At 39.4% G+C, this 26,217-nt stretch overlaps 1 protein-coding gene and 1 long non-coding RNA gene across 6 annotated transcripts in view; one reads left to right on the forward strand and one right to left on the reverse strand.

Annotated features, from left to right (window-relative positions):
* SLC24A2 (solute carrier family 24 member 2) overlaps positions 1-23,603 on the forward strand; it is a 277,036-nt gene extending 253,433 nt beyond the window's left edge. For all 4 annotated transcript variants that reach the window (XM_004047850.5, XM_019034108.4, XM_063696329.1 and 1 more), the window contains 3 exons: positions 3,020-3,109; positions 10,046-10,212; positions 14,671-23,603. In XM_004047850.5, the coding sequence (XP_004047898.1) occupies positions 3,020-3,109; positions 10,046-10,212; positions 14,671-14,920 (507 nt within the window). In that variant the 3' untranslated portion in view covers positions 14,921-23,603. The remainder of the gene's footprint in view (positions 1-3,019; positions 3,110-10,045; positions 10,213-14,670) is intronic.
* Positions 1-26,217, reverse strand: part of LOC109028399 (uncharacterized) — an 85,611-nt gene that overhangs the window by 25,013 nt on the left and 34,381 nt on the right. The gene's annotated exons all lie outside the window — the stretch shown is intronic.

A 26,217-nucleotide genomic window follows, 5' to 3' on the forward strand; every position in this document is an offset into this window, starting at 1 on the left:
TTCCAAAGCAGGAACAACATGGGAGGTTGGGCGAGGCAGATGGCCATACAGCTGGAATGCTAGTTTCTACTTCCCTGATGCTTTTTTTAATTTTCTGACATTCAGAGCAGAGCCTAGTATGATGATCATGATCATGATCATTATGTATATGGCGGGGTATATTTTGAGCATTATTGGCCCTGTTTTTCTTTAGGAAAGAGTCAGTATAATCTAGATAGTGGGAGCACGTGTGGTACAGTCAGGCCGACCTAGTTTGAATTTTATCTCTAGTTCAGGATCTGGGTACAGAGTAAGTTCTCAGACTTTATCTACCTCTAGCTTATGATGAAGACTGAAAATTCACAAAGAAAATTTATTTTTAGCCTTCTTCATTGAGCCCCTAATGCAACATTAGGTATGGTTCAATGCCCATTAATTACTAATTGGCTTCTTGATTAAGAATCATGAGCATCAAATATTGATTTAGAGAGGTTTTCCCTAGTATGTTGATTTGAATTTAGTTCCTTTAATTCCTTGTCTGATACCTTGCTTTATACCTTTTGGCTAGGAATTTTCTGTAGCTCAGTTATGATATTTTTCAGATGAGAAATATGTTCAAATGATTTGATTCTGACTTGTGAAGTTATCTCAAAGAACAAATAGGCAGAGGTACAAAGTTAAAATAATAATTATACATTTAGTAAATGAGCTAACCTGGAAAACGAGCAATCTATGAAATGAAGACTCTCCTAGGACATCTAGTACTTATGCCACACCTTAAAGCATTTAGAAAGCTTTTCATTGTCCTCATACATTGCCCAGAATCAAGCATTGGTTGGGGCTCTAATCACACACGTGACCCCACGTGGCAAGAGGGGTCTTCTCTTTCCTGTAACAGAGCACTGCCATGGAAGATGAAACCCTCATTGCACGTAGGATCCTGAAACAGTGACTGTGACCAGATGAAAAGGATGGGAACTTTAATAAGCTAAATGCCTTGGAAAACTTGATCTCTTAGCACTGGCTCAGGGAATTCAGTCACCAGAATCCAGCTGATTTCCTAGCTTTAAAAAAAAAAAAAAAAAAAAAAAAAAAAGGTGCTTTCATAAGTGAAGATCTAATGGCTGGGTGCGATGGCTTACACCTGTAATCCTAGCACTTTGGGAGGCTGAAGCAGGTAGATCATCTGAGGTCAGGATTTTGAAACCAGCCTGGCCAACATGGTGAAACCCTGCCTCTACTAAAAAATACAAAAAAATTAGTGGGGTGTGGTGGCAGGTGCCTGTAATTCCAGCTACTCAGGAAGCTGAGGCAGGAGAATTGCTTGACCCAGGAGGCAGAGGTTGCAGTGAGCCAAGATCATGCCACTGCACTCCAGCCTGGGTGACCGAGTGAGACTCCATCTAAAAAAAAAAAAAAAAAAAAAAAGTGAAGGTCTCCAACTCCACTTTAAAAAAATGATTACCTTTTTTTCCCCCCATTACCCATTAAAGTGCTTAGGTCCCTAGGAGGGGTCTGAGTCCTCGTCCAAAATATTTTTCTTCTAAGAAAGAAAGGGGGCAGGGAAAACATTTGAGGGTAAGGTTTTGGCTACTCACTGTGGCCTGATGCCCTCCCCCGATTTAATCAAACCTGCTTGGTCTTCCAGCCATCCAAGCTAACAAACGGCCCCACGAAACAGCAATCATTTAAAGAAATGGATGGGGTAAAATTTAACAGAACCATGCAAATGATCATAAGAAATATATATTGAAAACTTGAAATTAGTAAAGAAAACATAAGCCTGGTTTGGAGCAATAGAGACTGTGTTCATCATTATTGATATTCAAAAGATTACCATATATGAGTTTATCTTTTCCTTTTAATGGAGCTCTCAAAAGCCATGACAGAACGTGTTCTGTGTGACTGCCCAAGGTCAGCCTTTCGGACAATTGAGATTACTTTCATACAAGTCAACTCTAAAATTCATTTCTCTAGATAAAATTGGATGGCATTATCAAAGCAAAAAGTGGGATTGTTTCTCAACGTGGAAAGCTTTCAAATAAAGTGTTTAGCAATAATAGGCAAGAGGCTCTCTGACAGCATTGTGCTGTCTGAGTGTGTTTTTAAAGGACCCCAATTTTTCAACAAAGGACATCAAAAGAACACCACTACAGTGCAAGCCTGGGTTTCTCTGTAGTGGGACTGGGTAAGAAACACTGCATTTCAAGTGTCTGATTTTTTGGCTATTTCTAGGAAACTTTAAAAATGCTCACACTTTATGCCTGAGATAGCATAAAGTCTACTTCTAGAAGCAGAATTGAACATAATATATTTTGGGTTGGTGAACGGGAGAGAAAACATTCTTGAGAGCAATGTCTGATCTGCCATCTCAGTGGAAATCAGTACAGTTGGGCGCTTCTGCCTCTGTCTACTCTGGTCCATGTGTGGTTCCAGTGTCCTGGAGAATGGCCATCATCCAGAATCTATAAAAGTTGTGGTGGTGGCTTTTTCTGTGTGACTTTCTTGATAATTTGTGGTGCTGTAAGATGAGTCAATCTATTTTTAAACCTGCTGATCCTTCCCATTTCTTGTTCAATGGAATTAATCCCATAGGTTTCCTGGCATATGGATTGTTAGGATTCATGGTTTGCAAGCAATAGAAACTGATTCTGACAAACTCTGGAGCAAAAGAAAGAAAAAGGAGGAGGGAGAATATGGTGTTAATATTGAAGGAAAGGCCAAAAAACCAGGCCTTAGAAAGGGCAAGAGCAGAGGGAATCTAAACATCTAATAGCAGGAACTAACGGACATTCTCTTCAAGACTTCCATCTCAGGAGCCAGCACTGTGATCACTCAGTTCCTATCAATTTCACATCTCCAGGGGAGAATCTTACTGTCCCAGCTTGATCAGGAGTGAGTAGGGCCTTTTGATTGCCAATCCTACTAAGATGCAGGAAATGCTAGAGAAATTGCTACAATGGTGGCTTTAGCTTTGGATTTCCAGATCAGCCTCAATGGATAACACTGATATTCTCAACTCTTACTGGTTGTCTTTCAGTCATCGAGGAAGTTTTTTCCCATCACGTTCTTTGGCTCCATTACCTGGATTGCAGTATTCTCTTACTTGATGGTCTGGTGGGCGCACCAGGTAAGATTTTGATAGTGACATGCATCTGCCTGGTTTTTCTCCAGTCCTGATTTGTCAAGTGTTTAATCATTGTGTTTGCTTTCTGCAACTGCCACAACAGTATTGGGTGTGACACAGACGAGTTAGCATTCCAGGACTAGAGGAATTTATCCACTTAACTTTCCCTAGTCTTCCGGCTGTAGCATGGAATTAAATCAGCATAGCCTCTGGACAGCCATGTGGAGGCAGGCAAGTCTAACTACTTCTTGCCTCTGCAGCCTGACAGACACCAGGACAACCCAGACCTGAGAGCAATGTCAAGATTTTGCCTGGTTCAGCAGTACTTACTTTATCTTGAGCAGCCACTCACCTCACGTTCTCACCAGCATTTTAAAACTGTCTCTAGGAAAGCATCTGGAGACAAAATAGCCTCTTCCTTGAGCTTCACTTCACATAAATGATGATGTATTTTTATTATTTTTAACCCAATATGAGTCACAATGCCCATCAAAAGAATACACTCTCAGTTATCATTATTGAAAAACATGAATGAAGATTCAAGGATTTCACATTTTCAAAGATAATAGTGGTAACTATTGATAATTGAGTATGTCCTACACACCTGACAATTCACATCCCTTTGTCTTTATAATCTCAACAGTAACCCTATACATAGGTTCAAAGCCTATGAAGCAGGTACTATTATTATCCACAGTTTACAGATAAAGAAGTTAAGCTTAAAGCTGGTAAGATTACCCAAAATCACATAGGTAGAACTGAGATTTTAACCCAGGACTCTGCAACTCCAAAAATCATACTTTTAATCTCTATTATAAACTACATAAATTCCAAACTTCCCACTTGTATCCTTTGTTTAATATAATCCTAAAATTATTATGCTTGGCAACATAAATAAAATATAGCAATTTGAAATAAGGAAATATATACTGAGAACATGTGAATAGACTTTTGAACAAATGATGCTGGAATAATTGGATTTCCATATGCCAAAATAAATAAACTTAGATCCTTACCTCATACTTTACATAAAATTTAACTGAAAGCACATCATAGTTTTAAATGTAAGAGTTTGTAAAGCTGTCAAACTTCTAGAGGACAGAAAAAAAATCTGTATGACCATAAGCCAGGCAAAGAGTTCTTTGATACAATACCAAAGCATGATCCATGAAAGCAAGAAAATTGATTAATTAGATTTCATCAAAATTAAAACTTTTGCTCTTCAGGAAACACCATTAAAAAGGAAAAGGAAAACCACAGGCTGGAAGAAAATATTTGCAAATCATATATATCTGATAAAGCACTTGTATCCAAGATACAAGCTTAAAGCTCCATAGTAGGAAGGCAAGCATCTTCAAGTATCCTAATTTTAAAGATCTGAACAGATATTTCACCAAAGAAAATACACAGATGGCTAAAAAGCACAAGAAAATATGCTCAACATCATTATTAATTAAAGAAGTGTAAATCAAAACCATAACAAGATACCACTTTACACCCACTAGGATGGGTATAATCAAAAAGACAGAACCTAACAAGTGTTGATGAGGATGTATAGAAATTAGAATCCTTACATACTGCTGATAGGAATGTAAAACAGTGCAGCCACTTTGGGAAATAGTTTGGCAGTTCCAGAAAACATTAAACATAGAGTTACCATATGATCTAGCAATTCCACTCCTAGGAATAGGCTTAAGAGAAATGAAAACATACATCCACAAACACTTGTAAACAATGTTCAAAGTAGCATTATTCATAATTACCAAAAAGTGAAAACAACCCAAATGTTCATCAACTGATGAATGGATAAGCAAAATATGGTATATCCATACAATGGAATATTACACAGTACAAAGAAATGAAGTACCAATACATGCTACAACATGAGTGAAATTCGAAAATATTACGCTAAGTGAAAAAAGCCAGTCACAAAAGGACACATATCATGATTTCATTTATATGAAGTATACAGAACAGGCAAATCTATAGAGACATAGAATAGGTTAGTATTAATAGTTGCCTAGGATTGGGGAGGTTGGGGGAAAATGGGGAGTGACTGCCAGTGGGTATGGGTTTCTTCTGGGGATGATGAATAAGTTCAAAACCTAAATTATGAAGGCTGCACAACTCTGAATATATTAAAAACCATTGAATTATACACTTTAAAATGGCTAAATTTTATGGTTTGTAAATTACATCTCAATAAACTTGTTTGAAACTAATCACAAGATATCACTTCACAACCACTAGGTTGGCAATAAAAAAAAAAATCAGTAGCATGTGTTGATAAGGATGTGGAGAAACATGGCTGCATACATTTGTAAAAACTTGCAGGCTGGTTGCAGTGGGTCATGCCTGCAGTCCCAGCACTTTGGGATGCTGAGGCAGGCAGATCCCTTGACCCCAGGAGTTCGAGATCAGCCTGGGCAACATGGCAAAACCCTGTCTTTACAAAAATACAAAAAATTAGCTGGCCATGGTAGCACACGCCTGTAGTCCCAGCTACAAGGGAGGTTGACGGGGGAGGATCATTTGATCCCGGGAGGTGAAGGCTGCAATGAGCCAAGATCACACCACTGCACTCCAGCATGGGTGGCAGAGTAAGACCCTGTCTTAAAAAAAAAAAAAAAAAAGTAAAAGGAAAAAAAACTTGCAGAACTGTACACTTTTTAAAAAGGTGAATGAGTTTTACTCTATGTAAAGCATACCTTGGTTTTTAAAAGAATACATGTTACTAGCAAAATCCACAGAAAATGTTGGCTGATACACTGTCTTATTTCTACATGATATTTTATATTATTCATATCACTGACATTTGACTGACATTTGACTTCAGATTACTCTTCCTGGATATTTCCAAAAAATCATTGGCTTCCTGAGCAAGTTCTCTGTGCCTTGGAGTCATTATTTTATACACTCATTGAGAGACATTTGCTACCAACACCTGGCAGAAATCACAGCAGAAGGTGGGCTGGTTTTCAGCCTCCAGATGTCCAGGCTGAAAGGACTGTTTGCCACTTATAACATATAATAGTTTTTCTTAATAATCATCTTCTATTTCTTCATGTACTAATAAAGAAAAAATGGTGTTTTTCTAACTTGCTGGGATATGTTGTTTCCCAGATATTTCTTTTTTGCCGTTTTATAAAACATCATGCAGGGTTCCGTCTTTTTCTTTTTAATGATTACCTTAATTCCAGTCTGTTTTCTTTCCATTCTTTCAAAGAAAAGGAACACAAATTCAATGGCTGAAACAATAATAATTTTAAAAAGCCAAGACGAATGAAAGCCATAAATGGAAGCCTTACTTTTCAATGATGGAAGAGAAGTTTCTCTTTTCTCCTATACAAATACTTCTTTAAAAACACCCAGACAGCTGAACAAAATAGATTCTGTTCCAAGAAGTCTAGCTCTAATTCTGTTGTTTGTACTTCTGAACTATAAAATCCATAGCAGTTATATAGTGTTCAACTCTTTTGTTATCAACACTTTTATCATAAATGCTATTTGATAATTTGGCTACTGTTTGGCAAAAAATAAATGCCCTTCACCTACAATGCTTTAACATAATTTGCCCTTGGCTTTTTTTTTTTTTTTGCCTTTATCTTTTGTTTTTGTTGTTCTTGTTGCTTATTGTTTTTGCACTTTAATAAATTTAATGGGTGATGACAACCTGTAGTTAAAATCAATCCTGCATCTAATATTAGAAATTAATTTTAAGAGTCAACTAAGACCTTGTGTCTCATTTAGCCACTATAGCATTCTTTCAGATCCTCCTTAAACCAAGGCACAGAACTGCATCACGAAATATTGGGAGCAGCATGGAGTTTGGCCTCCTCTGAGTGGCCTCATAATTTTCTTTTTTTTTTTCTTTTTTTTTTTGAAAATGAAGGAATTTCCCCCAAAAGACTGCTGATATTCTTTCTATTAAAAGCTCTAAGCCTCTCTGATGCTCCCTGATTTTTCAGAGTACTGTCCCGTCCATGTGCCCATCATCTTTACTGATTTGACAAAAGTTAACTTGAGTGAAACGTACTCAAAACAAGCTTATGAAGACTAGTTCTTCTTCCACAAAAGGCTTTCTAGAGCCACACAGATTCACCAGGGGTTTGATGTCTAATGAAAATTCTCATGAAGTTTTCCATGATGTGAATTGGCCCCAGTAAGCCCACTTCTGTTCCTGCTGCCAGACACCTGACAGTCTAATAAATTGGAGAGGGAAAGGAGTAATGTCTGAGTTATAAAATCTGGTTTTTTGGCTGGGTGCCGTGGCTCACCCCTGCAATCCCAGCACTTTGGGAGGCCAAGGCAGGAGGATTACCTGAGGTCAGGAGTTCGACACCAGCCTGGCCAACGTGGTGAAACCCCATCTCTACTAAAAATGCAAAAATTAGCCAGGCATGGTGGCAGATGCCTGTAATCCCAGCTACTTGGGAGGCTGAGGCAGGAGAATCACTTGAACCCAGGAAGCAAATGTTTCAGTGAGCCAAGATCACACCACTGCACTCCAGCCTGGGCAACAGAACGAGATTCCGTCTCAAAAAAAACATATTAAGTTAAAAAAAAAAACTAGATTTTTATTTAACATTTGCTTTATACCTGACACTGTGCTGTATGATTTGCATCTCACATATAGTCATCAACAATTCTGAGTGGATATTATCCTCATTTTACAGATGGGAAAAACTGAGACTCAGGGAAGTTGTCTAACTTGCACTAGGAGTGGCAAGCTAGGATTTGTACCCAGCACTGTCATCTTCCAAGCCAGTGCTCTTAACCACACCACCATTTTTCTCCTCTTCAATTCCTATGTTTTCCTGTATATAGTAGCATTCAAACTCCAAATACAAATTATTTTGTTTATATTTCAGGGACAAGGTCTTGCTATATTGCCCAGTCTGGTCTCAAATGTCCAGGCTCAAGTGATCCTCGTGCCTCAACCCCCGAGTAGCTGGAACTACAGTGCATGGCATTGCGCCCAGCAAATAATTTTTCAGTTACTACTTTAGAATTCCCTCCAAGAATTTAATTTTTAAGAATGTTTTAAATAGATTGGAACTTGCCGACAGTAACAGTTGTTTAGTCAGCATCTTCTCAGTCTTTGGCAATGCTTCACTCCAAATCTAACAAAAAACTGACAATTTGAGAATATTTTGCTCAAATAGGGCACTCCTGTGCAAAAGTCTTATTGAACTTTTTCTAGGAGAATCAGCAGAAAAACATACTAGTGTAATCATCTAGGTATGCAGATTGATTTGCTTACTCAGCAAATCAGTATTAAGAGCCTGCCATGTACCAGGCTATGTATGTTCTGTCAACTAGGGAGATCGTGGTGACCAAGGTGAGGATCCTGCATACATGGAACTTACTAATGGGGAGCAGTGATTCTGTGTCCCATGAGGACAGGGTAAGCTAGTTCAGCTCACCAGGCTCTGGAGCAGGCATGACCATCAAAACAAAAATATGCTTTTAAGCTAGTAGGAATCATACTCTTTCTTATAAGAATTTTTTAAAAAGGATTTAGAAATGAGTGTATTCTATTCCCTAAAAGGCTTTATTCTTATATGCTATTTTGGCCCTTTAAATTTTTTCAAAAAATGCTGGACATCATCAGGTAACCTGTTGGAAACCAGATGGAAAGCATTATCTTGAAGGTTTTCAGAGCCGCACTTCACCAAGTCCAGCAAAACATGAATAGGTTTTAAAAGTCCCAAGAGAGGCCAGGCACAGTGGCTCACACCTGTAATCCCAGAACTTTGGGAGGCAAAGGCAGGAGGATCTTGAGGCCGAGAGTTCAAAACCAGCCTGGGCAACATAGTAAGACCCATCTCTAAAAAAACTAGCCAGGTGTGGCAGTGCTCACCTGTGGTGCCAGCTACTCTGAAGGCTAAGGTTGGAAGATCGCTTGAGCCCAGGAGGTTGAGGCTGCAGTGAGCTGTGGCTGTGCCACTGCACTCTAGCCTGGGCAACAGAGCAAGAACCCATCTCTAAAGAAAATAAGTAAGTTTTTCTAAAAAGTCCCAAGAAGACAAACCAATTGCTCAAGAGAATGGAGGAGCTTCCACCTGAGGCTAGACCAACCTTCCAAAATAGAACTCATCAGTCTTAAAAGGCAAAGAAAAAGACCAAAAAAAAAAAAAGTAATAGCCACCCTCCCCTTGCTTTTCAATAATAATGTACTATTCACAAAGAGTCTTTCACAAATTATCATTTAGTCCTCACAAGTACCTGGTAAGGTAGGTATTATTATCCCCAGTTTATGGATGAGAAAGTGAGGATCAATGACATTGTACAATTGGTACAGTAAGCAAAATGTCAAGAAATTAACACATACCAGAGCCAGATCTTGGATCCAGGTCCTCTGATTTTCTGGATTTTGCTTCTCCACAGTCGCTTTGCTGTGTGTTACCAAAACCCAAAACACCCAGAATCGAGATTCCAGTGGAAATTATAGCATCTTGAAGTGTTTCAGAATGGGTTATAGACACTAGGAGATGCTAAAGGAAAATGGAGACCCTGGGTGTCAGTCCTTGGTTTTGGTAGTAAGTTGAAGGGCAAATCTTCCACAGGACTTGGTGCCACTGCCAGGTGCTGCCCCCTGGATTCCATGGCCAATTGGTCTCTCTACCTCTAATCCTGCAGCTTCCCTGACTCAATCTTAGAAAGTACCATATAAAGGCTACACTCTAGCCCTCTAGATCTCTTTTTTGAGATTATCTGTTTAATTTTCATGTGAACATTCGTGATGCCTTGGGTCTGAATATCCTAAAAGCATAAACTCTATTAGCAATGACTGTGGCTTATTCATCTCTATCATCTCAGCACTTTGCATAGCACAGTATAGAAATGCATTAAAAGGAGGTCGCATTGAAATTTTTGTGGTTTTTATGATTTTGTAACTTCAAACACTGAGATGTTTATTCCTGTCCTGACATTTAGGTTGGAGAGACAATTGGCATCAGTGAAGAGATTATGGGCCTGACCATCTTGGCTGCTGGGACCTCCATCCCTGATCTTATCACCAGTGTCATAGTGGCCCGGAAGGGGTTAGGGGACATGGCTGTGTCCAGCTCTGTTGGAAGCAACATTTTTGACATCACTGTAGGGTGAGTAGAGATAGTTCTACAAAGGTGTGCACCAGCTCCACCAGTGTCTTTGTCTTCTTAGAAGCTGGAAAGACATGACCAGGATCTCTGAACCTAAGACTAACCAATACCAATACAGAGTAAAGACTGAGAATACCATTCCGTTTCCCCAATTCTATTTCTCATTTTCTCATTTCAGAGAACTTAATGAAAAATAAGTCATCCCTAGACAAGCAGAAGCACATACCTACATACAGAATGGGTATTTTAGGAAATACTTTAGAATTTCACTTATATAACAACATTCAAGTGGAACTGAGATACCGTGATAGCTTCATGATAAGAATGTTCACATTCTAATTTTAATTAAAGTCCCCACCAGCCTAAGGTGAGATTTGGATTTTAAGGCAGATTGGGAAAAACATAGGCCTACCATACATATCCTGCTTCCTTCCTTCGAAAATACTGACAGTCTTGGCATTACCATTTGTTTATCTGTACTGGTGAAGATATTCTAGGTTTTTTGAAAGCCAGAAGGTGATATCTGTTCTTATAATGAAGCAAACATGAGCTCTCAGTATGAATAATCACTAAAGTGAATCAGACTGGGGAGAGGTGCTGTGATTTCCACCATTTTATTTAACTTGTCAAAAGTAAAAATAGTCTGACAAATAAACTTAACATCAGTACCCTGAGAGAATAAGATATAAGACATTATCCTTATGTTCCCAGGAGTACTGGGCTCCTAACACTTGAGTTTGGAACCTCACTAAAAACACCTACTTTCTCATTGAATATCTTAAATATTGTTCTATCTTCCACCTTTCCATGACCATATTGTTTTTCATACAGTGTCTACCATGTGCACTGTGTGTACATTTTTCTCCATTTAAGCCACACAATAATTAAGCCACACAATAATCCTATGAAGTATGTATTATCACCCCTATTATTCAGATAAAAATACTGAAGGGCCCAGAGTTCACACTAGTAAATAAGGTAGCTAGGATTTGAACAAAGAGTCTGGTGCTATCAATTGTAGCACTCTCTGTCCATAAAACTCTGCTGTGAGTATCCACTGTCTGAACTACATGTGAGCCCCCACTGAAGAGCTCTCCATGCTTGTCTGACTGGACAACTCTGACTTACACTTTTAGTGACAACTTAAATCCTGATTTCTCTGATTCCCCTGGGCCTGACTTGGAGGCTCTTGCCCCTAAAAACTGTCTGTACATCTTACTCTTGTCCTGGTTTATCTGCCTGCTAGACTGTGCATCCCAAGAGCAGGAACTCATCAGAGCTTACTGCATTGCTATCACTGGTAGTTGTTTGACAAGTGTTTGTGGGATGGATGGATGGATGAATGAATGCCTTAAAAGGTGTATGTTTTAAAGGAAGTTGTACCTACTGTAAACAGTGTTTCTCAGTTCCGTGGTCCAAATATTCCTGGTAGAGTTCTTGGTCAATCTCTTGTAAAAAATAATAGTAATGCTCTACAGTATATTATAAAGAATTACAAAATGCTTTTTGTTCATTATTATTAAGTTGTATACACACACACACACACGGAAGTTTAAAGAAAAAAATCACTCCTAATCCTTTTACTCAGAAACAACACTTCTTTGTTGTATGTTCTCTTCCATATATTTCACAAAGTTTTCTTAGTAAAATATTCAGTTTTATCTACTTGGAAGGCTTTTATTTTTCCATTTTAAAGCAATCTATGCCTGGCATAGAGAGGCATCTATGAATAAATTAGTAAATCATAACCATTTTTCCTAAGACTCCTCATAGCTCATAACATTTTGTGGCTTCAAATATTCCCTCTTGTTTTTCAGTGGCTTTTTCATTATCATTTATAGGATTATTAAAAATTTTCTGCTGTGGGAGTTTTGATGAACATCTTTATGCAGAAAAACCTCCTCTTTTAATTATTTGTTAGGATAAATTCCTTTAAGCAGTATTAATGAACTAAATATTTTGAACATCTTAATGGCTATTGACATGTCTTGTACATTTCTTTTCCAAAAAGTTCTTTCCCAAGAATTTATACCAGCTGACAACATTTTTGACAATATACTGAGTGATGTCATTGCAATATATTAAGTGTAAAAGTTTCTTCATAGCTTTGCCAGCATTTTCTTTATGCTTCTAAAATTAACATATACTCACAGATTTAGAAAATAAAAATAAGGCTCCAGGGCGCAGTGGCTCACATCTGTAATCCCAGCACTTTGGGAGGCCAAGGCGGGCGGATCACAAGGTCAAGAGACTGAGACCATCCTGGCCCAGATGGTGCAAACCTGTCTCTACTGAAAATGCAAAAATTATCTAGAAATGGAGGCATGCGCCTGCAGTCCCAGCTACTTGGGAAGCTGAGGCAGGAGAATCGCTTGAACCCAGGAGGTGGAGGTTGCAGTGAACCAAGGTCGCACAACTGCACTCCAGCCTGGGCAACAGAGCAAGACTCCATCTCAAAAAAAAAAAAAAAGAAAAGAAAAAGAAAAGAAAAATAAAGCTTAAAGATCAATAACTCACCAACCTTTTGAAATTCTTGTGTATTTCACATGATTGAAATTACATTGCTATTTGTGTGTATGTATGCATCTTTCATTTTTAGCTTAGAATTATATTATGGCTATTTTCCTGTAGCATTCTAAGCTTGTGATTTTTAAACAGCTATATAACACTACATTTACTTATTTACTATTTAACTAGTTCCCTGTTATTAGAGATTATTAGAGATACTCAGCTTTTTATTATTCAAAATAACACTGAAATGATCATTTTCTGAGTAAAGTTTAATCTGCATTTTCAGTTATTTTTATACTTAATTCTTGACAATAGAATTAATAGACCAAAAGGCATGAAAAGTGTCATTTTTCCCCCGAAAGGTTTTTGCAAGCCATTTGTAGTGCTATTAAACTCAACTTCACTAGGAGTGTGAGAGTGTGTGTGTGTGTGTGTTTTAATAAGAATAAAATGGGTTTTGGTCTTTCTTTACAAGGGATGGGAAGAGAGTTTCCCAGGCCAAGTCCCTGTCAATGGCTCTCAGTTTGGCATCACCCCCACTCTCAGGCCCTCCCCTTCCATTTTCTGACTTTTCATTGCTGACCCCAGGATGCCAAGGCTGCCCCCTCCTGCTAAGAACTGGAATTACCCCTTGTTCCCAGGCTTGGAACCCCTCCCCAACAAGTTCACAGAAAGAAGCACCTCCTGGCCAGACTCTACTGGGCAAAGTGCCGGTACTGATCCCCACAAGGCAGTCACATCAATCACTTCAGCTTGGCCCAGGTTAACATATGCACCCAGTTAGGGGCTGCATGTGCCAGGCCTAGAATTTCAAAGATCCACAATGCACGGGCTCTGCCTTCCAATGCCTTCTCTCCAGCAAAGGAGGCAGATGAGTAAACTCGCTGCCCCTTTCACCCTCATCATTTGTCTCTCTCTTCCTTTGAAGAATGTAATGTTTCAAAAGAGTACCTCCTCTTCCCACACCCTGAGTCTAGGCCAAAACTGAACCTCCCATAGCTTTTGTCATTCAGAAAGCTCAGCTAGCCAAGCAGGTATCTCCTTAGCCACCATGCTGTCATTAGGCTGATGGGTAGAGCCAGATGCCTATCACCAGCCACTTGGAAATGCCCATGTTCCGTGAGCCTTGCACTTCCAGCCATCTTCCTTTCCCAGAGTTCTAGTCAACACTTGTGGTGTAGTGGAAACTAGCTCTCCTGAGGTCTTTCAGGATCACCACTCTGGATAGGAAACACAAGAGACCCTCAGATTTTAAAAGGTGAATGAAAAGGGAGAAAACGGGTATAAACATATATAATAAAGTTTTTTAAAAAACACACACACACATCACAAATGTAAGATACTGCCTTCCTTAAATCTTTCAGAAAGACCAATTTTTCATCAAACAATTGTCAACATCTTTCCCAGAATAAACTTCAGCCTGTGATATTTTATCGTGGCCCCCAACCACCATCATTTAATTTCACTTGCCTTTAGACTATTAAGTCATTGCTATTCTTTGTCTCCATTTTTTAATTTTTTCCTCATTTTCACCACTCATTTCTGTGCCTTTTTTGCACCTGCTTGCTCCCTTCACCTGGTGCAATTCCTGGAATTCACCTTTTTAGGACTGAAAGCAACATTTTAATCTCAACTAGGAAGGAAACAAAATAATTTCCAATCAAATTCGCAAATGTAGAAATCACCTGCAGCAGTCATGTCTTTGATGTTGTCTAACTGTTCTCCCTGTTCTGAATTCAGTCAGGACATAAAGGTTTTTAAAGTCTTATTTCCTTATAAAGTGGTTTCCTGGGCCAACCATGCCCGAGTCATAGTGAACCTAACAAGACACCCTTTTCAGTTTAGAGTTTCTGAGAAGGTAATAATAGGTTATATTTGCCTTCTTCAACGTGTCTGACTACTCCCTTGTCTTCCCATTCCCCTCTGCCCTGCTTCACTTCTGCACAGGCTCCCACTGCCCTGGCTCCTGTACACCGTCATTCACAGATTCCAGCCAGTGGCTGTCAGCAGCAATGGCCTTTTCTGTGCCATCGTCCTTCTCTTCATCATGCTGCTCTTCGTCATCCTCTCTATCGCCCTCTGCAAGTGGCGAATGAACAAAATCCTGGGCTTCATCATGTTTGGTCTCTACTTTGTGTTCCTGGTGGTGAGCGTTCTCCTAGAAGACAGAATTCTTACATGCCCCGTCTCCATCTAGCAGGAAAAGCCATATCTTGCACCAGCAGCATGAATGGTCCCTCCACACTCTGGGCTCTGGGCTCCTTGACCTCTTGAGAAGAGGCAGCTGGCACACAGCCCTGGGTGCCAAGTGTCCCTCCTTGGTGAATTTGAGGAGAGATGGATTCACACTGGGCCCATTCACTTCACAGGCTGCTTCCACCTTGCCTACTGAAATGACTTCATGTAAAAGACAAAGAGAACTGCCAATATAGGACTTCTCCCTATTCACCACTGACAGGTACACCTCGCTGGTCGGAGGTACAGTCGATGCAAACAAGGACACAGGCTATATATATCTATAAATACACATATTATAAATATACGCACATGAACACACAAATCCTGCCTGTTCCTGTACTATACCTCTCCTTGCATACCTATAGATTAGTACATACCTGTAAATAAACACAAACAAAGAAAAATTATATATATATAAAATCAGATATATATAAAAGTACAAATGCATCTTTTCAGGGATAGCTCTAGTATATTTATAGTACTTATTTGAAGAGGGGCATCAACTTGCAGTCTGGGCTTTACCTCTTAAGTACAAGAGGTGAACTAATGGAACCAACAAGACAAAGGTAGCATTGCTGTGACCTTCAGCCTACCTTGGACTTGCTGGGATCCTGCCTAGTAAGGTAGGTGGTTTAGGGAAATAGCTTGCAGGGAGGAGGGCTTAGTGGAGAAGGTCTGTAGGGGCCCTGAGTTGAGCCTTCCAAAACATTCCTACAAGCCAAACAAAGAGACTATCTGCCCACCTCCACCAGAGTACCCTGACCAAGAAACTCAGGGTACTTAGGACAGACAGAGGTAAAAACCCAGGCTGGGTGGCTTGGTTTGGGGAAGTGGGGAGGTAACTAGGGTTGGGTTGTTTTGTTTTGTTCTTATATTGTCCCAGCATGCAAGTAGAAAATATGACTACAAACCAAATTAGTGCTTTTTCTAGGACAGCAAGACTATATAAACTGAACCTGTATTTTTCCAGCGCATGTCCCATTATCATCAAAAGAAGAGGGGTAAGTTTAGCTGTGATTTTCATGTAGATATATTTTGATGCTAAGGGCTGCCAAGAGAGCCTAGATGTGTAATAAGAAGTCATCCAGTAAAGGTGCTTAGTGGGCCTTGCCACCTAATGGGGTGTAAGGGCATAGTTCTTTGAAACGTTTTCCAGTGTAGTCATAAAGGGCTTTAGTGTCTGAAGAAATCATTATTCCCAATAGCACTAACTTAACTCTGATCAGCACTGCTTGGGTTGAGGCAACTTAGAGATGCTTGTAAAGGCATTTGCACACTCAGTGCACCCCAGGAAGGTTTCTGAGTGCCAGGTCGAGTGGTACCAGGACCAGGCTTTGGTTAAAGTTCTTGTAACATCTATGTCTCTTCTTCCATCAAAACCTTATCTGGGATTCTGTCTAAGTTTTAGAGTACACGGTATTTGACAGCTTCCTTATACTGGTTTCAAGCTATACACTCCAACAATTTGATTTCTTGATTTTGCTCAACATTACATTGAATGCACGAAATTAAAATATTCCACGCCCCCAAGTTCTGTATGACACCTTGTGTGTTTTCTCAGATCTATGTCAGTAGAAAATAAAGCCAGCAAGGGGGAAAAAATAGGCAAACTGAATCAATGGAAAACTATGTAGAGCACTTTTCATTTCTCCAAGTCATGCTTTCCTTAAAATCAGTTGAAAAATTGAAATCAAGGATGGTTCATTATTCTGTACCCATCCTACGTCTAAGTTGGTACATATGGCATATGGGAAATTTCACCATATGTGTTCCTATCTCCAATCTATTCTGTAATTGACACCTGCTATGATTTTGTTGTGAGCACATACCTCTTAACATAAGAAGACAGGATGCAGAACTCACAGCAGAGTAAGAGGAAAGGTAACCTGACAGCCCCAGATCAAGCTCAGTATTCCTTCCAGAAAACCTCAGCTCACCCCACAGAGCATGGCAATAACAGGAAATGCCCATCATTCCTCTTCACCCAGAAGTAAAAAGCACTTCAAACCCGAGGCCCCCTGGGAAAACAAGAAATCAAGATGGCTGCCGGTCGGAGGCTGGCTTTCAAGTCTCTCCAACTCTGCAGATTGGGGTCTTCAGATGTGGGACAATGCCTTCCAAGACATTGAAACACCATCCAATAGAGGCGCTGAGTGGAACCTGCCAACTAATGGAAATGAATCTCATTCATCAAGGTCAGGACTTTGTACTGGGGCAAGAATTTGTCCTGCTTCCTTAGAGAGTGAAAGAATGAGGAAGTGAACTTTACGTTTAAAAACTCCAGTTGTTTTCCCTGTGTATTTCTTGAAGGGCAGCCAAGTTGGTTATTGTGTGAATTTTATATTATTGACTGGTGTGTTGTTTGAAATAAGGTTTAAATAGGTGACTGACTCAACTGCAAACAGACCATGTAAAACAGAAGTTGAAGGAGACCTGATGCCGCCCTCTTCTTATTCCTGATCCTCCCTCTACCTCCTCACTCCCTCCCATTTATTCCCAGCTCACAGTGAAGGCTGATCCAAGCAGCTATGGTGCCCTTTGCTTGTCTCGGAGCTCCACTTCACAGGAAGTGTTGTGGTCTTTCATGTGAAGTTGCATTTGAGAAGACAAAATTTCCAAGCCCCGTTCCCACATCAGTCATGTGCACTGAGCCTGACCTACAACAGCACTGCTCCCTCACTGGATGGGACACAAGTGATTCCACAGCCTGCCCTTGCTTTCCCTTCATTTCTGTGTCTGTAAGTGGTTATGTGTTGAGCCAGGGTAAATTCAGAGAGATGTGTACAGAGTTCAACAATGGGTCTTTAAACCATTCAAATCATTGGCATAATTATAAGAACTTTCCACACCGTGGTTTCCAAAACAGGTCATCTCTAACTCCTTTCCTGCATGCCTGTGTATATACATATATAAATATATACATATATATATATATCTTTATACCAGATCTATATGTACACATGTAATATGACTTACATCATCACCCTCTGACCCTATCACATTCAGGATTCTAAAGCAGGGAGCATCAAGTTTGCCAAAGTCAAGGAAAAGTCAAGTCATGCACACAAACCAAAGGGAACATTTCTTCCTGATTTCATAAGGTTGTTTGTTCCATGCACATATATTTACAAATATACACGTATGTACCCATATTTTCCCACCCTAAGAATATCAATTTATAGCCTTAAGGAAATCGGTCAGCCATATCCCTAATGCTGATATAGAGGCAAAGAATACACAACAGAAAATACAGAGCAAAAATTTAGACTGCAGATACTCTCTTTGCTTCTCTGGAGCAGGGTATAAAAGATATCAACAATTCAAGAGCTAACATTGTACTCATCAATCTAAAATAAATGAGTTGCACGCAAATGATTTCATTTATTCACAGCAAACCAAGCAGGTCTTGCTTGCTGTCACCGCCTACCCTCCCCCATACTTCCAAGGCAGCAGAGCAGCTTGGCTCAAACTGACAATTCCCAAATAGAAACTCCTAAATTGCATCTGAGAATGCCCATGCCATCTCCAGCTGCCCTCTGCACCTGACCAGATCCTGATGAACTGAAGTTGAAGATCAGATGGTGTTTATGCAGCTTCCCAGGACCTGAACTGAGTCAGGCAGTGACAGAGCAATGATATATGCAGGGACTAAGGGACAGGGTTGTTTATACCCTCGGCAGATGCAGCAGAATGTCCTAAAGCCTTGCCCAGAAGATTATAAAAAGAGGCGGAGACTGTTTTATATTCAGGAAAAATGCTTTGTAAGGCTTCTAACAGGTGTCACCTGACAAGGGCCATCATAATTTATTTTATAGGGAAGACATGAATCAGGTGGTTTGGAGCCCTTTCAGCAAAACACAGCTGCCTCGCTGATTAGACATTTGACAATGTTAATGTACATCCATTCCTGGGCAGGGAGAGAGTTGGCAAACTCCCCACCACTGCACATAGCTTTTAAAGGCCTCTGGAACAGTGAGAGAAGAGATGAGCTACAAAGGGAGCCCACCCCCAGACCACCTTAACAAAAAGTTGACCAAAGAAAAGACACCTGGTAGAGTGGCTGGCCAGATAGAGCTGAAGAAGATGGAAGTTGCATTAAATGCTCTGCAGAAATTACTGCGTTGGACTATCTAACATGGGTCTGATGGCAAGCATTTCAGTACATGGCAGTGTGCTTTCCTCCCCACATCTACCAAACACACACCTACACCCCCACACACACGCAAGATTATGTGGATGCTATGCTTCCTTGCACCTGGACAGACTGTTTTTCTGGTAAGTAGGTGGCCCTATTATAGGTGGCAGCTGTGTTCCAGAAGAAACAAAGTGAAGCTGTTCTCAGGGTGATTTCTGGAGAAAACTACTGTCTCCTGAAAGCATGCATAGAAGTCAGTGCTCACTCTTGCTAAGCCACATATTCCTTAACCATCCGGCTTAATATTTTTAAAAGATACCTCCTCAACCCCTATACCTCTCTCAACAATATTGTCTTCAATTATTAGGTAAGGCCTTGTCATTAAGAGAGGAGTAGGAGAAAAAATAGAATAATAAGGAAAGGGAAGAAAGGAGATATTAATTTCCTAGGATTCCAAGAAAACAAGTGTCACATGGAAATATATCCCTATGTAGTTTAAAACAGTAACAAATATCAGGCTATGTTTAGCCAATTACAAGGAGCCCATATACAGTTTTAGATTTTTTTAAAAAATAAAAAATCTCAGGAAGACCTTGGGAAAGAAAAGTAACCCTGCCCTGTTCCACCTTCTATTTACTGTTAGCTCCCTGACTCTGCCTCTGCCTTTGTGTTTCATTTTTAATCTCAGAGCTTCATATTTTTTAAATATATAGCAAACAAGAAAAGCAATAAGGGAACTACTCACAGCCAGCTCAACTCTATTACTTATGAGTACACCATGGCAATATTCCTTTTTCACCAGGAGCTTTGGACCTGCGCAGGTTGTGGCATGTAATCACCCGGAGCATGTAGTCGTCTGTAGAAATCACAGGCACACTCATGTTTGCTCTGGAAGGAATCTGTTTTCCACACTGACTCCCCCCAGCTAATGTACACACTGGCATTTTGCATGCCTTCCTCACACATGGGGCACCAGCCTTGCTCAGAACCACCCAAACTCCACAGAGGCCCTTAATATGGCTAGGGACAGATTTCTTAAGAAAGAGTAAGAAGCGGCTACAAAGGACAAGCAAATCCACAAGTCAGGCAGCATTTGAGAGGCAAAAATGACCCTGCAATTACGACAGGCTAGGCAACTGTTTTCAAATTAGTGTACGAACAGTGAGGGACTGTGTAGAGCACCATATTATCTAAGCCAAAGCACTTCTACCAGATCATTCATTGACAGACTGGAAAACCTAATAAAATCTTTAAAAACAGACAAATATCTAAGTCTGAAAGAATGCCATGGAGTTTGCATAGGCTCCCACCAAAGATTTAATTCCATTAAGAGGGTTTGTCTAGCCTATCACGCTAATCCAAAGGACAGTCCTCTTACAGGGGAGATCCCAGCATAGATGCTGGTGTGACCCAGCTCAATGATTAACAACCATCAGCATCAAGAAAAGCCTCCCTCCAAGTTAACCCAAACCCCTCCACTTAATGACCTAACCTTTTTTTTTTTTTTTTTTTTTTTTTTGGCAAAAAGTAACCGCATCTGGGCACTCTTCACTCTTTGCCCCATAGTTGGAAGTTACCGCTATGTGACTCTTTACCTATTTTCAATTAAAATTATCTTTAGATTTTTATTTGAGTCTTTAACCCTCTTAATAATTTTTATAGTTCCTCTCTACTAAGCCTTTTTAAATTCTTTATATTGTTCTTAAATGATGGAACCTTATGACTAATGATAATCACTGTCTGAACAGTGTTGAACTATACTGGGTGCAGCACGACCATGAAGCTCTGATGAAGTCAAGGTCACAAACTGCTTTTAAGGTCATTAGGTCATAATCTCAGACTCACAAAGAACTCAAAATTGGGGAGACACCACTTTAGATTACTCCAAAACTCTGGGCCTGTACTTACCCACTAATTTATCAAGAGGAATCAATATTTTTATTTTAAATATGAAACTGGGATAAATGATTGGATCTCCACTTATTAACCAGTACTGCAGTGTGTTTACATCCTTTTGTGTGGTAGGTTGGATAGGATTTGTAAAGCTACTGATTGATCTCATGGGCTAGGGTTCACCAAAAGGATGGGAATTTGTTTCTACATTCTTACATATTGGGTTGCACATTCCTTCATAATGGATCCGTAAGTAACTAAGGCCTTGGAGACTAACAGTTCTCCAAAATACTCAGCTAACCAAAAGAAAATACTAATTTTTAAAATCATGTCATAAAAAAACAGAAAAGTAAAAAAATTCTGAAATCCTGAATAAAATTATTTTAAGGATGAAATTACATGCATAAATTAAGGGTAGATAACTTCTTGCCATTTAATTAAACAAATCCCCAATTCTTATCAGAATAAAACTGAAGGACAATGGATGCCTTTTGGGTTTTTTAATTTTTTAATATTGCACTTTATAGTACTTCATAAGAGACAATTGTCTTAATTAAAGCCATAAAATACCAGTAATACATATATTCAGGGCTTCTGAATATAGTCAATCAATAAGCAGTCCATGAGTCATTCCTGTTTTGTATTGTTTATTGTAAATTGGAGTTTATCTGTTCTATTTTTTATTAACTACAATTATTGTTCTAGGCAATCCTAATCTACTTATAAATTTTAGATGTGTGCTTTAATAAAACTGTTTGAAAATCAAAGAAATTATTCATTTCACAAAAGCGGTCTTCGTTTTCAAAATAGCTTATTACAGTTTCTTTAGCAAGTTCTAATACTACATGGAAATTATTTTAAAATTGTAGATTTTTTTCAGGAATCCATTTTGTTATATAAAGCAAAGTTCACCCATATGGAGAATGAAATAGATAATTAGCAAACATATACCCGGGAAATGTAGGATGTGTTTGAGCTTTTATATAAATATAGGATGGGTCTAAGAAGTTCCCTTATAAAAATGGCAAATAGAGGTATACAATTTATCAATAATTCCTTATGCCTAAATTACTAACCTTCCTTGGGAGGACATGTAAAGCAGCAGATTTCATAATGCTTTGGTGGTTATTTTCCTCCTCTCTGCTAAAACACACAATTTCTAACCTAGTATGGTACACTGTTTACACACACATATATAAAGATGTCCCCACAACTAAAAACTTCAGTGTTTCAACTTCATCACAAATTTTTATATGATTTTTTTTTTTTTTTTTTTTAACAGACAGGGTCTTGCTCTGTCACCCAGGCTAGAGTGCAGTGGTGCAATCATAGCTCAGTGTAGCCTCAAACACCTGGACACAAGCGATCCTCCCACTTCAGCCTCTTGAGTAGCTGGGACCTCAGGCACATGCCACCATGCCTGGCTAATTTTGTTGTTGTTGTTAAGAGACGGAGTCTCACTATGTTACCCAGGCTGGTCTCAAACTCCTGGGCTCAAGAGATCCCCCTGCTTTGGCCTCCCAAAGTGCTAGGATTAAAGGAATGAGCCACCATACCCAGCCCTTTTATATAATTTGAGTAAAAGTAAAATAATTACTGAAAAGCACTTAATAGTCTAGAAATCCACCAGAACTGGGTACCTAAATTGTCTATATAGAGTAAACATGGGTACTAAACTGGACAACCCCATCAATTTTATGCTTAAGTGGCCAAATTGCCCTAAAGAAAGGGTATCTGAACCAAGGGCCAGTGATATTCCTCTGTTAGAGGCTGTTTTGTGGTCTGAAGAGTTTCTCTAAAGGGCTGAGACTCTATTCGGAAGAGGGAGCCTCTGTTACTGAATTGCGCTACTGAACCCTGAACACAAAGTACACATACATGCCCTGCATCTAGCCTTGATATTTCTTCTGCTTAAGTCAAAAAACTCCGGAAGCAACAGCTTCCAACTTCAAGCAATCCACATACTTAAAAAGCCATCAAAACTAAGAATAGCAAAAGCTACCCTCCTGATTCAGTGAAGTTGCTGCTAGCACTAAAAGCAAGAGAAATTATACTTTTGTTCTTCAGATACGGTTAAAACAAAGAAAATGTTGTCAACATTGACGCCAACATAGACATTTGCTCTATAACATTTAAACTGTCTTTTAGACAGGTTATGTTAAAAATATCAGAATGCCATTTTTGTAAAGGATCTTTTTTAGGATAGACGTGGTCTCATGCTTCCTTTGTTCGCCTCCGTTTTAAAGGAGCATTGTAACCCCTATCCTCACCCCTACAAAAATCCAGTGGATGCACTTCCAAATTACTTCTGTCATTTTGTGTGTGTTGTGTTTATTATGCGTAATTTTCACTGGATGATGACATACATGGTGATACTATGTCAGTTTATTCTCTGAATATGTCTGTACATAGACAGGAAGCTCTATTTGTACATAGGCTGTCTGAAGTATGTACTTCTGTCACATGGACTTCATTCTGATAAAGGGTGTTTCTTCTTGTTTCACTGTCCATACCTTTGTGCTTCTACTACTGATAATCAATTCATAGAATATCACTTTACGTAACTAAGTCTCCTCAGTGTGAAAAATAATAGTAATAAAATTATTGACTCGAAGTATTGTTTTGTTTGGAGTAATTCTTACTTGTGACTAATCAGGACCCTCAGGGTCACAAGAAATACATACATGGTCATGGAAGTTTAATTGCAGAGATTCAAGGGGACAACAGGGAAAGGAAGAGTTACTATTATATAGATGCTCCTCAATTTATGATGAGGTACATCCTAATAAGCCTATAAGTTAAAATATTAAGTCAAAAATGCATTTAACACACCTAATCTGCTGAACATTACAGTTTAGCCTAGTCTACATTAAAGTTGCTCAGAACACCTACATTAGCCTACAGTTGAGCAAAATCATCTAACACAAAACCTATTTTATACTAAAGTGTGGAAGATCTCATATAATTTATTGACGTTCTACTGAAAGTATGTTGCTTCTGAACCATTGTAAAGTCAAAAATCATTAAGATAAATGAATCATCAGGAGTGAGGGACCATCTGTAACTACCACTTATTGAGTGCTTACTAATATCATTTGAGCTTTTAAATATCTGTGGGAACATTGTACACTCAAGGGACTACTCCAAAGAAATTGAATTTTAATCAATTAAATATATTGAAAGTGTAAATTCAAAGGACTAGTGTTGCCTAAGCCTTTAAGTTCAACTTAAAAGTCTTGTTATAAATCTAATATTTTATATGAAAATAAGAATTCAGGCCGGGCACGGTGGCTCATGCCTGTAATCCCAGCACTTTGGGAGGCTGAGACGGGGGAATTACTTGAATTCAGGAGTTGGAGACCAGCCTGGCCAACATGGTGAAACCCCATCTCTACTAAAAATTCAAAAACTAGCCGGGTGTCATCGTGGGCACCTGTAGTCCCAGCTACTGGAGGCTGAGGCAGGAGAATCATTTGAACCCGGGAGGCAGTTGCAGTGAGCTGAGATTGTCCCACTGTACTCCAGCCTGGGCAACAGAGTGAGACTCCATCTTAAAAAATAAATAAGTAAGAATTCATGGTGTCTTTTTCTTTGATTACCTCAGTTAACTAAGTATAAAAGATTAAATTTTAAATAATCCAATTTATAAATTTAGTTAATTAAATTCCCTCAGGCATTTTAAATTTTACACATTTAACATACCTGATTTTCTCAAGCACTCCAAAAGCCTGAATCCTAGAAAACAAAATTTTCTATGCATTTAACCAATTTCTAAGCAATTAATCTAATAAATGAAACCAAATTTAGTAAACCAGGTTATAATAAACATTTCAATACCATTTACAAACCTAATAAAAATCTATGACATCTTTAAAATTAGTATCATGAGTCTAATAAAAATTACACATTTCAAATTGCAATCAGATTATCCAATATGCTGGATTCCTTAACACCTTAAAATATACACAGAATATCCAAATGATCATAAAACGTATTCCTAAACCACACCAAAGTATTAATACTACAAATTTGATTTACCTCATTATCTCTTTATTTCTATAACATTTTCCCAAGCTTTGAAAAGTCACCCAACTAACGGGCAGATTTACCATCTCGGGCAGGATGAAATAACTGATGCTGAGTCACAATACCATTACTTATCATTTAGAGAATCGACCCCAGGACATGACACATGGGCCCTTCATACTGAATTACCTCAGGACATGACATATGGGCCCTACATATGATGTCTTAATCTCAGGGCCTTGATTTCCTCATCTATGAAATGCAAATAATAGTATCTACCTCAAATGTGGATGACATAATTAAATGAGATAATATAAGGTGCTTGGATAAAATCTGGCCCATAATAATTTTAAAAGTGTTTGCTATTTTAAGACTCTCACTGCTAAAATCCAGACATAATTACCATAGTATAATGTACTAGAAAAGAGTATGAGATAATTCTGGCCTGTGTTCTTGGAAAACCCAAAGCCTGCTGGTGTGATCAGCACTTCTTGTTCCGATGATTAAGAGCCTGTTTTGGAAAAGGAACAGCTCCGGTCTGCAGCTCCCAGCACGATCAACACAGAAGGCGGGTGATTTCTGCATTTCCAACTGAGATGCCCAGTTCATCACACTGGGACTGGTTGGACAGTGGGTACAGCCCAAGGAGGGCTAGCTGAAGCAGGGTAGGGCATCGCCTCACCTAGGAAGCACAAAGGGTCAGCGAACTCCCTCTCCTAGCCAAGAGAAGCCATTAGGGACTGTACTATGCACTCAGGCCCAGATACTGCACTTTTCCCACAGTCTTTGCAACCCACAGACCAGGAGATTCCCACAAGCGCCTACACCACCAGGGCCCTGGGTTTCCAGCACAAAACTGGGCGGCCATTTGAGCAGACACCGAGCTAGCCACAGAAGTTTTTTTTATCATACCCCAGTGGCAAATGGCACCTGGAACACCAGAGAGACAGAACCATTCCCTCCACTGGAAAGGGGGTTGAAGCCAGGGCGTCAAGTGGTCTGGCTCAGCAGGTCCCACCCCCACAGAGCCCAGCAAGCTAAGATCCACTGGCCTGAAATTCTCACGGCCAACACAGCAGTCTGAGCTCGACCTGGGACACTCAAGCTTGGTGTGGGGGGAGGGGGCATCCACCATTGCTGAGGCTCAAGTAGGTGGTTTTATCCTCACAGTGTAAACAAAGCCACAGGGAACTTCAAACTGG

The sequence above is a fragment of the Gorilla gorilla genome, chromosome 13 (assembly GCF_029281585.2).
Source record: "Gorilla gorilla gorilla isolate KB3781 chromosome 13, NHGRI_mGorGor1-v2.1_pri, whole genome shotgun sequence".
In the NCBI taxonomy this organism is placed as follows: Eukaryota; Metazoa; Chordata; class Mammalia; order Primates; family Hominidae; genus Gorilla; species Gorilla gorilla.